This window comes from Nilaparvata lugens, chromosome 10 (assembly GCF_014356525.2).
Source record: "Nilaparvata lugens isolate BPH chromosome 10, ASM1435652v1, whole genome shotgun sequence".
Classification (NCBI taxonomy): domain Eukaryota; kingdom Metazoa; phylum Arthropoda; class Insecta; order Hemiptera; family Delphacidae; genus Nilaparvata; species Nilaparvata lugens.
The window spans coordinates 11,661,814-11,674,231 of record NC_052513.1 but is presented as its reverse complement, the minus strand read 5'-3'; the positions used below and the strand labels follow the sequence as shown (position 1 = coordinate 11,674,231).

The 12,418-nt window shown below is 36.6% G+C and overlaps 1 protein-coding gene across 2 annotated transcripts; it reads left to right on the top strand.

Moving 5' to 3' along the window:
* Positions 1-5,479: 5,479 nt before the first annotated feature.
* Positions 5,480-11,860, top strand: LOC120353272 (integumentary mucin C.1-like). Of its 2 annotated transcripts, none has more exons than XM_039436308.1 (2): positions 5,480-6,020; positions 10,906-11,860. In XM_039436308.1, exon 2 carries the CDS (start codon positions 10,929-10,931, stop codon positions 11,520-11,522), a length of 594 nt encoding a protein of 197 aa, XP_039292242.1. In that variant the 5' UTR covers positions 5,480-6,020; positions 10,906-10,928; the 3' UTR covers positions 11,523-11,860. The 2 variants fall into 2 exon arrangements, with proteins under 2 accessions (XP_039292242.1, XP_039292241.1); XM_039436307.1 differs by lacking the exon at positions 5,480-6,020 and adding an exon at positions 9,880-10,325.
* The last annotated feature ends 558 nt before the right edge of the window (positions 11,861-12,418 follow it).

Below are 12,418 nucleotides of genomic sequence, written 5' to 3'. Positions count from 1 at the left end.
ATGTAGGGGGTGAAATTTTCAATATTGCAACTAGTGTCAACTCAGCGGTTCAATACCTTTAACAGAGGGGATTAAAGATGCACACTTTTGCTATGTTTATCTACTAACTAGTCCAAATTAAGCTGCAAAGTCGAAATTGTGTCAGACACACCCGCTTTAAATTTCATTGTCAAATGATCAATATTGTTGCAGCATTGGACATTTCACCCCCTACATTAAAATTGCTATAACAATGAAACGAAAACTTGGAATAGTCAAATAATACATCATTTCAAAGAGAATTTGATGCTCTACAAACCAAAGATAAGCATTAATTTTTACAATGCATTGTTGGAGAGTTGTAAGACCTGAAAGAGCATAGATTATAAATAAATAAATTGCATAAAAACCTGTTTAACAATCGCACACCTTCAAGAGCTAATATCTCGGGAATTGTTGGGAATATCACAAAATTCCACTGAACAAAAAGTGTAGAGAATTTATCAAGCTTCATTTTCGATTATTTAGTTATGTCGATTGAACGCATTGTTCTCAATATATGAGTGCGGAAGCAAATGACAAAGCTGCTCTGCAGAGAGATATAAATAGTCTGGCTCAATGGTTTCATTCTAATAAGCTCAAACTGAATATCAAAAAGTGTTATGTAGTTAGTTACTCCAGAAAAACAGACCCATGTTTTATAGATAATAAGTATTCTATTTCTGGACAGGAATTGGAGATACTATGCAAAACAATGAAAGATCTTGGCATCATTTTTGAGAAGCTTTTAGATTTGATGTTCATATTGATCATGTCGTGAATAAAGCTTTCAAGATTGTGGGATTTGTGTGTAGGCAGTGTAGAGAGTTCATAGATGGTGTCCCTGTTATTAGAGTATACAGTGCTTTGGTGTGCAGTGGTTTTGAATATGGTTGAGTGATTTGGTCACCTTATCGGGCCGGCGCAGCTCATACCATATTCAAAGAGTGCACAACACATTCCTGTACTGGATAAAATATAAAATTGTTTGTACATTTGATTTTTCTGTAACAGGTCTCAGAGAACAATTTCAATTACATTCGCTGGCTTCTAGAAGGGATATGCATGGCATTACTTTTCTATGTAAGCTAATGAATGGTGCAGTATAGACAGCCCTTCCCTCTTATCATTGAATTATTTCCATATTATATGTTCCGCGATTGACTGCTAGATCTTGCAATACATTTTCATTTGCCTTCTGCAGAACGGACTACAGTTATTATGAGCCAATTAAAATGATGCAGCGCCTATTCAATGTGAACTGTGTCGGTCTGGATATATTTGGTGGGTCGGTTGATTCGATTGTGCGCGCGTGTCGAAATAGGGTTCGCGCCTATGTGGTCGGAGACGCATGACGAGTTGTTTGGCCTGTCTCTTGATGCCAGTTTAATTATTATTATTACCACAGTATAACATATTATGATTTTTAAATTTCCTTGCCCTATTACCATAGGTAAAGTACACCTTTACTTTATAGGTAACGAAAGTATTGCTTTCCGAAAAAAATTAAGGTACCCCAATTCTAAATTTCTATACGTTTCAAGGTCCCCTGAGTCCAAAAAAGTGGTTTTTGGGTATTGGTCTGTATGTATGTATGTATGTATGTATGTATATATATATATATTGTATAGTATATATGTATAGTATTCATATTGCATTCATTAATTACTGAAGAATGAAAGAATAATTTACAATTTTTTGAATTTAGCTTAGCTTATATTCATCCTAAAATGGAAAGAATATGGAATTCTGTGTGATTCATCGTATGTCGCATATTTCCTGGACCATATATCGACAATCTACAGCTATGAAAACGTTGATTATTTTTCTTTGAAACACTGATATAACCTTTTTTTCAATTGAAAACTTTACTGATAGATATTACTACCAATTGGTTGAGAAGAATAATATGTTTTCGGAATAATGAATGCTGCATGACCAAGCACATAGGAAGTCCATATTGAGATGTAAATGAACTTGTTGATTGTCAGATAAATTTCATGATTCACCAAATAAAGTCAAGTGTAACATGTGATACATTGGCGGTGCGAAGTTCGCTGGGTAAGCTAGTTGTAAATTAAGCTTTATTATTAATAGACAACGCTGAAAAAGACAGGCTCAATCACCAGGAATACTATAAATCTGTAGAACGTTTACCACGTAAAACACGTGGTAAGCTCGCGCTCTCAATCAACGCAAAATCAATTCGATCAGCTAATTGATGAAATTGTTTTAAGCTTTCCAATGATTACAACATATGTTAGAATATCATGTGTCAATTATCTCAGTTCCATATGGAGTTCACCTTACCATAAGCTTACTTAATAGGATCCTTTTTCATCCTTTGAAACCTTTAGAGGCAAAATATCTCAAAATCCATTCTTAGTGCGCGTCTAGCATGTTTGAAGAATATTTCTGCAAAGTTTTAAGCCTGTAGGCCAATTAGTTTGAGCTGTAGTGTGATTTTACATGAAAATTTTCGAAAAGTGCCCTCTCCTGAACCCCTCTGTGCTCCTGATTGGAATTTTTCTGCATAGATCTGATTTTTTCGTACCTGAACGAAAAAGTTCCTCATGACTTTGCTGTGCAATGAACGGTTAAAAAGTGAAAATTTTGGGGGGCCCAGCTCCCTCAGGGGGGGGGGCAGATTTCTGAAAATCCTTTTGTAGTGGATGATTTGAGGCTACAATAAACAATTGTGCGAAATTTCAAGTTTTTAGGCTTAGTAGTTTGGGCTGTGGTGTGATTTCAGTTTGTCGGGGCTTAGCCTTTTAGATATAGGTAGAAGAAGAGGAAGAAGAAGAAGAAGAAGAAGAAGAAGAAAAGAAGAAGAAGATAGATTATTATGTTGCTTTGGCCTGTGATCTGTATAAATGTCCTGTAACAACTAAAGGTGCGTCCACACATGCCGAACCGAACCTCGAACCGCGCAGCAAACCGTGGATTCCTCCGAACATCTTGCCTTTCAACGAACATGAGCATATGTTTCATAATGTTAAAAATCATCTGTTAATCATTCGCCGTTCCGTACTCCGAATCATTCGCCGTGCCGCTTGCCTCTGTTCTAACTGCTCGCCTCACCTCACTCCGAACGCTGAACTTTTCAGCCAATCAGAGCCCTTGATTATATTGTGCAGCTCGCTCCACAATATTTTGGCTATCCATCACAAGTGGAAAACATGCGAACATGAATACAGAAGTATGGGCAATTTTTTATTTGATTAAATTCATGTTTTGAAGAATTCATTGTTACGAATGATAAATTGATAGGAGCTTATAAATATTTTCTAATTTAAATGAAATAACTTCTGAAAAAAATAATGATTGGATAAATACCAATATTGAATTATTGTTGACCAAGAACTCAGTACATCGACAATTCATTCAACTAATTCTGTATTGATGAAATTATAATAATTCTCTCTATTGATAATCAATTTCATCAACTAACTGAAAAAAGTACTTCAATTTCCATGAATTTAATAATAGAATTATATAAATCTAAAGTGAAGGTCATATCTAAATTCACAAAGAGTTCGATTCTTGTTGGCAAGATAGATGTTATTCAATGCAGAAATCATTGTTATTTTACTAAAAGATAGGATAAAATGAATAGTTCTCTTTCAGGGGGAGTTTTGACAAACAACAAAACTCATTTTTCATTTGAAGAAATAATATCAAAAAGGTGCATAGGACCTTACTTTTTTGTTCAGCTTGCCAAAATACCCCTCATTTCAATATTAAAATTTTCGACTGACAGTACAGTGAGTCAATCATTCTATCAAGGCTTGAATAATTTTGAAATTTTAATTAAATAAAAATGGTAGAGAACAATTATCATGTAGATATCAACACCTTTATTTAAAGACATATTAACTGCATGCGTTTTCATATTGCCGATACAGCATTGATAAAACTGTAGACGTTTATTTAGCAGTCTCAAGAAACTGTTCTAGCTGAAAAATTAATAATACATGCCACGTGTAGGCTTATACATTCCATCAGGAAAACGAAGTTCAAAACTATGGTTTTCCTAAACATATGTTTTTGAGATAATTTCTTTGATGCAGCTGTTTTACATTCACCATTATAAATTATACAGAGTTTGTGAAAATAGAAATATTTATTGATTACCAAAACAATACTATTATTATATTAATGATAATAATTAATTATTAAAACAATACTTTTATTATATCAATAATAATAATATTATTAAACATATTTATCAATTATCAGAACAATATTATTGAGGTTGAGTGGAATCAGGTAGAAAGCAATAATAGAACAGATGTTCTTTTTTTTTATTTCTATCATATTATTTTGTTATTTTCAATGATTACAACATATGTTAGAATATCACATGTCAATAAATAAATTATTTCATTTCCATATGGCACTCACCTTACCATGTTCATAACCTTACTTAATAGGATCCTTTTTTATCCTTTGAAACCCTTAGAGGCAAAATATCTCAAAATCCGTTCTTAGTGCGCGTCTAGCATGTTTGAAGAATATTTGTGCAAAGTTTCAAGTCTGTAGGACAATTAGTTTGAGCTGTAGTGTGATTTTACATCAAAGTTTTCGAAAAATGCCCTCTCCTGGACCCCCCTGTGCTCCTGATCGAAATTTTTCTGCATAGATCTAATTTTTTTTCGTAGCTGAACAAAAAAGTTCCTCATGACTTTGCTGTGCAATGAGCGGTTAAAAAGTAGAAAATTTTGGGGGGCCCCAGCTCCCTCAGAGGGGCAAATTTCTGAAAATCCTTTCTTAGTGGATGTTTTCAAGCTACCATAAACAATCGTGCAAAATCTCAAGTTTTTAGGCTCAGTAGTTTGGGCTGTGGTGTGATTTCAGTCTGTAGGGGCTTAGCCTTTTATAAGTATAGAGATTATTAATCATTGAACTGAGTATATAGAAAGTTATAATCTAACTGTAGATAACCTGGCTCGGTGGAGATGATTTTTCTCTATTATCCCGAGCTTTGCGTGACGCACTAACTCCTGAACACAAAGCTTCAAGATTTTAAATTCTCTTGATAAATTGGCGTTTTTCTTCCTCAGCTTTCTTCCACTTCAGATCAGTTTCCTTCCAAGCATCATAGAAGATCTGCTCAGCTGCTGATTTCAGTTTGTTAATTCTGATGTATTTATCGGATGAACACTGCATTGATCAGCAGCATTTGATGACTCCTCCATTATCGTAGGCACAGTTTCTTCTTCCTCTTCTTCTTCAAACTCTAGCACCAAGTATTTGGGTAGATGAATTAATTGTTCATCCGTCATTATTCGCGTTTATCGAAACATAGTATCCGAAACACTCGAATAGCACGCGTGCGAACGCGGTTGCACAAAAACGGCCTTGTTAAAAACACAATCACAATCGACCAATTTCTGCTTCGCTTGCATGGATATCCGAAAAAATTATCCGTCGCGAATTTGTTCTAATTGAAGAGTATTCAACCGAACAAACTGCTGACTTTACTTTTCTACACTACACCACAGAGAAAAAAGAATTCCTTAGAATAAGATAGAATTAAAAGATAGAGTTCCTTCTACTTTGTGACTACACTAAACCGGCTACACAACCTATCGCTACGAGCTCTCGCACAATACTGATTACAGAAATATTGAGCATGAGCATATTATTTTTAATTATCTTTAGTATTGCCAAGTCACTTGGGATCTTGCCAACAGCCCAAGTTCTAAACAAGAAAATATTTATGATGAATGCTTCATATTATTACTTGGAAAAATGCCAATCGGAGGAGAAAACTACCAAAGGAAGCCTCTTTTCGGAACAAGAAATTTCGATTTGACTCCAACACTTAGCAATTTAGCAACCGTCTAAGCATTGCACCTGTACAATTTGAAATTAGTTCAGCAATCATACTTCTGGTTTTTGACTGGTTTCTGGTTTCAGGCTGCTGATGCAGCTGCTCTTCGACCAACATCTGCTTGACATTCAGACAAGATGAGCAATTAACTCGGACCACAATCCAGGTGCTAAACTCTCTCCTCAATAGACTATTATGCAGATTCTCCAAAAAGATAATATATCAATGTACCTCAAAATATAAGGTAGTATCCATGAAAAGATGCGCAGTAACAAATTCAAACCAGCTCTTCGGTGTGACGTCATTGGTACTCTATAAAACATCCATTATTTATCTCTTTTCTGTATAGGGCTACTTTTATAGATATAGAAAAAGAAATAAAAATCTTAGTACCCTTTTTGAAATATTCAATCACAACATGTTTCAGACATTGATACCATTTTCAAGTGATATGGAGTAAATAAATAAATACTGCTAGAAGATTCTTATTTTGATCATATGATTCTATGAACTAAAATTATAAATAATTGTGGATTTAAATTCGCATGATTCTATCAAAAATTGGGTTATTGGTGTCTAATTGGATTAAGTTTATTATTTTATCTCCGTTTAATTTTGCCGCTTTATGAATATGAAATTCTTCTTTAACATTCAGTTTACCACTTTTATTACCATAATTCAGTATTTTCATATTGGAATTAATATCTGTAAAAAATATAATTTATATCTGTATCCTCATATAATTGTAAGAATAATTGTACAACTGAGAAAATGAATAAATAAATATAAACTATAAATTCAATCTTCCGTTACAAATTGTCTTGTATGCTTTTACACTCCAGAGCGAAGCTCGGTCCCCCGATATTGTTTAAATGTTTATATATATCTATATATACATAGGCCTTATACATATGTATATAGGCCTCTCGGACTCAGACATCAACATCCTTTCGCCAGACTCTCCCAACACACCACACTTCTATCTTCTTCCAAAAATTCATGAAGAAGGCAATCCTGGTCATCCCATTGTTTCAAGCATAAATAGCCCAACTGAACGAATCTCTGCCCTTGTTGATTTCCACCTCCAACCCATTGTTGCCTCCCTACCCTCTCATATCAGAGACTCCTTCCACTTCATAGATATCCTAAGAAACACAACCCTTCCAACTGACCAACAACTCCTCCTTGTTACCATTGATGTAGCCTCCCTCTACACTTCCATCCCCCATTCTGGAGGCTTAAAATCCCTTGAGAATTTCCTTTCCTCACGACCCACACCCTTCACCCCTTCAACCACCTTCATAGTAACCCTTGCCAAACTGGTGCTCACAAGCAATGCCTTCAGGTTTGAAGATAAATATTATCTTCAGACTCAGGGTACAGCCATGGGCAACAGGATGGCATCATCCTATGCAAACCTATTCATGGGTGTAATAAATAGAGTGTAATAAAGTGAAACACCAAAAGGAATATGGCAGATCTGATAGTTTCCTACATGCTTCAAATCCTATATATTGCCTTTCTTTAAGTAAGATTGGTACTTGGTGATATGCGGATTTCAGATCTACAGTACTATACCAGGAATACTGAGCTACTTTGCGAACTAAATCTTCCATATTTGGAATGGGATAGGCGTCCAATTCAGTGAATTTGTTTATAGTTCTAGAATAATCTATAACCATCCTTTTTTTTCTGTTATCGGGTTTTACAACAAATGCTTGGGCACGCCAAGGTGTGTGGCTTTCTTCTATGATGCCATCTTCCAGTAATTGTTGAATTTCATTGGAAATAAAACCTGCAAACAATGCTTCTTTTATGTGCTCCTCTCGATTCTCTGTAGCAGAGATCGCTGTAAAATTACATTCTAGGCTGAGTTTTTTCAGTTTTAGGAGAAAATTATTGATGGACTCACCTTGTTTTTGTTTTCTTATAGAGAAGGTACCTTGTAAAGATTTCGCTTTTCTTCTTTATAGATATGCCTTCAAGGATGGAGATACTTTCCTCGAATGTAGTACAATCTATTATCAATTTGAAATTTTCAGCTGACAGCAAGGTAACTAAGATATCCAATTTCGTATCTTCAGTGTAATAGCTTCCTTTCAAGTAGGCATCCAGCATTCTTTTCCAGAATCTGGATCCACACTTAGACATTTTGGTTTGAGAATTTTCTCAATTGATCCCGAGTTGAAAGATGTATCAACGGGTTCATTTCGAGATAATTCGGTAGGCTTATCTTGATTCCGTGATGGAGATTCAACATTATTTCGATCCCGGGTTTTCCTCTTTGGCATTTTGATTACCGGTACTTATTTTAGTCAATAAAATTGACTATTATTTAGTTTATTTTAGTCAATAAAATTGTAATAAATAGAGACCATTGAAGAGCTAGAATAATGGCTTTTATTGACTAAAATAAACTGAGATAAAATAACATACTTTCTGATGATTTAGAATAATTCAAACAACTGATTTATGACATATGATTATCATATCAATGGGCCTCCTTGAACAGGATTTCCTTTCCAAACAATCCTATCTCCCCTGATATGGCTCCGTTTCATTGACGACATATTCCTCATATGGCCTCATGGACATGATACCCTCTCCCACTTCCTCAATCAACTCAACTCCAACTACTCTGTCTCCTTCACCTGGAATATTTCTGAATCCTCCATCAACTTCCTAGATGTCAATGTAATCCTCTCCAATTACTATACCTTATCCACCAATACTTTCACCGAATCCACCCACACTCAACAGTTCCTACACTTTGAGAGTTGCCATCCCTACCACATCAAAAGATCCCTCCCACGTTCCCTCTCAATCCGAGGCCAAAAAATTTGCAGTGATCCCCACCATCTTGACCATTACCTCAAAAAACTCCACTAATCCCTCCTGGAATGTAACTATCCTGAAAGGTTGTTACAGGAACAAATCTCTTCCAAAACTGGCACTAATCCAACCACAAAAAATTCCCAAATCCCACAAACTCCCAAGCTCTGTACCACCTACTTCCCTGGAATTGAAAACCTCAAATCTGTCCTTAAAGATCTGTTCCATGTTGTCTCCTCCAATCCCATTACCAAACATCTTTTCCAGCAACCACCCACCCTCATTTACAAGCAGCCTCCCAACCTCGTAGGAATTTTTAATAAGAACCATTCACTCACCTCTGATGAAATCCCAACTCCACCTGGTACCCTACCCTGCAAACGCCCCTGCTGTAAAACCTGCCCTATCACTAATCCTTCCATTTCCTTTACCAGTCCTATCACCAACTACACCCATCAAATCCATCAATCCAGTAATTGCATCTCCAAAAATTGCATCTACCTCCTTTCCTGCAACTTCTGTCCTGCCTTCTACATAGGTGAAACCACCACTGCCCTAAATCTCGGGATCAACAATCACATGGCTTCCTTTAAAAATAATACTCCCTACCCATCCCTACCCATGGCTCTGAGCACAACAAGAACTTTGACCAATGCTTCAAAGTCAAAGTCCTTGCCACCCTCCCACCCACAGCCCCCTCCATATATGTCAAGACAAAAGAATTGGCTTTTATTTGGGTGCTTGGAGCTGCTTCCAGTCCTGGTCTCAACAAACAGCAATAGTACCATAACTATCAACTCTACACCAACTGTTTAATTAAATTGAAATGAGTAGTATGAAAAGGTAGACTGAAAAACATCAACTCATTTGATGGATCAACTCATTTTATGGCAATCAACCATCAAGGTAGGTTCTAGGACATCAATTCATTTGATGGTTCAACTCGGGAGTACTATCAACTCATTTGATGGATCTTTCATTCCACCACTACTTCAAGGTAGGTTCTAGAACATCAATTCACTTGAACCAACAAATAGAAAGAAGCTTGGATCAACTCAGTTGATGCATCAACTCAGGAGTACTATCAAATCGGTTGAACTATCAATTCACTTGAACCAGCAAATAGAAAGAAGCTTGCATTTTTTGAAAGTAGGTTCAACTCACTTGAATGAACAACAAGAATGAACCTTGTACCGTTTAAAAGTAAGTATGTGTCAAGAATAGCATGCAATCATTGAAAACAGCAATTTCTGCTGGATTTGACCAGTTTCAAGAACAATGAAACCATTTTATGTAGATACATTAATTCCAGTGTTGGATACCAGTAACATTGAAACAGATATTCATTCATCAATAGTACCACCCATTTGCAATGGGGGCCAGCAGACAACTCTGAATCTTCATGTTCCTGCATCTTTACCATGAGCACCAGGTGGACTGTGGAGTTACTGTTTGAGTATAGAAAAGAAAATTGTGAACCATTCAAATCTTTGGAGAACTTTCTTGATTCAATGACTTTGATTTTCCCACATGCTTCAATTTACCTCTGCAGCAATGATCAAATGGTTATTCCGACTTTTCCATACAGCCGATGTTACTGTGAAATGGCAGTGCAGTGCAGTTTTTAGTGAATAGCAAAGTAAGTACAATCTATATTGTTTATTATTTTAAAAGATCCATTTTGATGAATACTTTGTGTGGGAGACTTTAAGTAAGATGTCTCCTCATCATTATCCTAAATGAGAATAATGGCCATGCCCACCAGCATTAGAGGCATCAATGGGGGACCTATCTTTCTAGCTCAAGTTGGTCATGCAGGAGCATGGTTGGGAGTCGTTCACTCAGTGGTCAGTCAGTCAGTTCAATTACTGATCAGTCACTGTTCAGACACTGTTCAGTCACTGTTCACTTACAGCTCACTAGAAGCTGTAATGAGCTTGGATATAGTTGTTAAAGTATACATAATAAACAACAAGTAAATAGATATCCACCGTGGTGTAGTGGTTAGCACTTCTGCTTTCCATTCTAGAGGACTCGGGTTTGAATTATTCTTAAGGACTTGGGTTCGAATCTTCTTTGTATATATGGGGATGTAAGATGTTTGGTTAAGGAATGTAGGTAGGTAGGTAGAGTGTAGGTGTAATTGTTTGTAAACCATTACACCACGATGGATATCTTTTGTTGAAATATGATTCAACATGAAAGTTTTCATGTTTCAGTTATCAATCATCATTCTTCAATCATGGTGGCTACAAGCATGTACCAAGCAGCGCTCTACCTTGTGCTACTACTCAGTGCTAGTGCATTGGATCCAAAGTACAGGACACAGGAATTTCTCACTTCAAGGGAACATGGACTGGATACATCAAACATCCATCATATGCAACAGTGCCTGCTAACATCAGGGATTCCTGCTCTACATGGTAATCAGTCAGCAATCGATCAAATGTACATCGATATCAGAGACTGGTACATGAATATGGCTGGGGAACGAGCTGTGGTGGGATCTCTCTGCAAACGAGTCCACTGTGTATACAATCTGCACACCTGTCTTCACCCTACATTCACATCGTTGGACTTTCTGGAAGTGGTTGTTGTAAGGTCAGTTGAGGTCTGTGCACCGTACTGTGAAGAACAAGCATCCATTGTTATTACTACTCCAGTGAGTACTGCAATTGCTACAACAACTCTTGCTGCTATCATCACAACTACTCAAGCTAGTACTACAACTCCCGCTAGTACTACTCCAACTAGTACTGCTGCTACTACAACTCCTACCACTGTGCCAGACCCAGTAACAACATCAGCCTGCAGTGGAGCAAGTAGACATGCGTGAGTGTGGAGACTGTCTACTAGTAACCAGCAACCAATGGATCATACAACCATTCCTAAACTTTGGAGATAAGGACCTGCCTGAACCGTTTGGAATGGCTCAAAACTTCTTGAAGACATTGACATACATCTTCCACGACGCTGAAGTATCAAGCTGCTGCACCGATCTATGCGAGGGAGCAGTCATCTTGAAATTCATGTTCAGCAGAGGATTTTGTGAAATAAGCAATCGACTAGGAGATTTGTATCACTGGATAGTTCTTGATATATTGGACTGAAATATTATCTTTGTGCACTATATATATATTTTCATGCATACACTGTAAATAAACATCAAGTAATACCACAATTGTTGCACATTTTATTCCATACAACCTTCAACTTCTAGAGTAAGCACAAGGTGTGAGATAAAGCATAAATTACATCCTATACTGTTAGTCATTCAATACAATAGGAATCATCCTACTCTGATAAACTTATCTTTATGCAGGAAGTTGGTTAATCATGACTTCCACCAACATCATGATCTGATGAACTTGTTGCCTCCAACTCAGGAGTACTATCAAATCGGTTGAACTATCAATTCACTTGAACCAACAAATAGAAAGAAGCTTGGATCAACTCAGTTGATGGATCAACTCGGGAGTACTCTCAATTTTTGTAAATCCTGCAAATTTAATCTCCTTTTGACCCAGTCCCAGTAGACATTTAGATTGTTGTCCGCATATAAAATCACACTTGTAGTATTGGTCTTGATTGAGAACACTCAACACAATCTTCACATCCTTATCCCTCCAGTTGGGTACCTTCTCAAGATTAACAATAGCAGCCATTCTACCCTTATCCAACTTGAAGAAAGATTTTAGCAGTATGCAAGTGTCATCAAACATGACAGTGAAT

What these genes read in the sequence shown, in the direction of transcription:
- LOC120353272 (XM_039436308.1), top strand. Translation starts at nt 10,929, where the DNA reads ATGGTGGCTACAAGCATGTACCAAGCAGCGCTCTACCTTGTGCTACTA.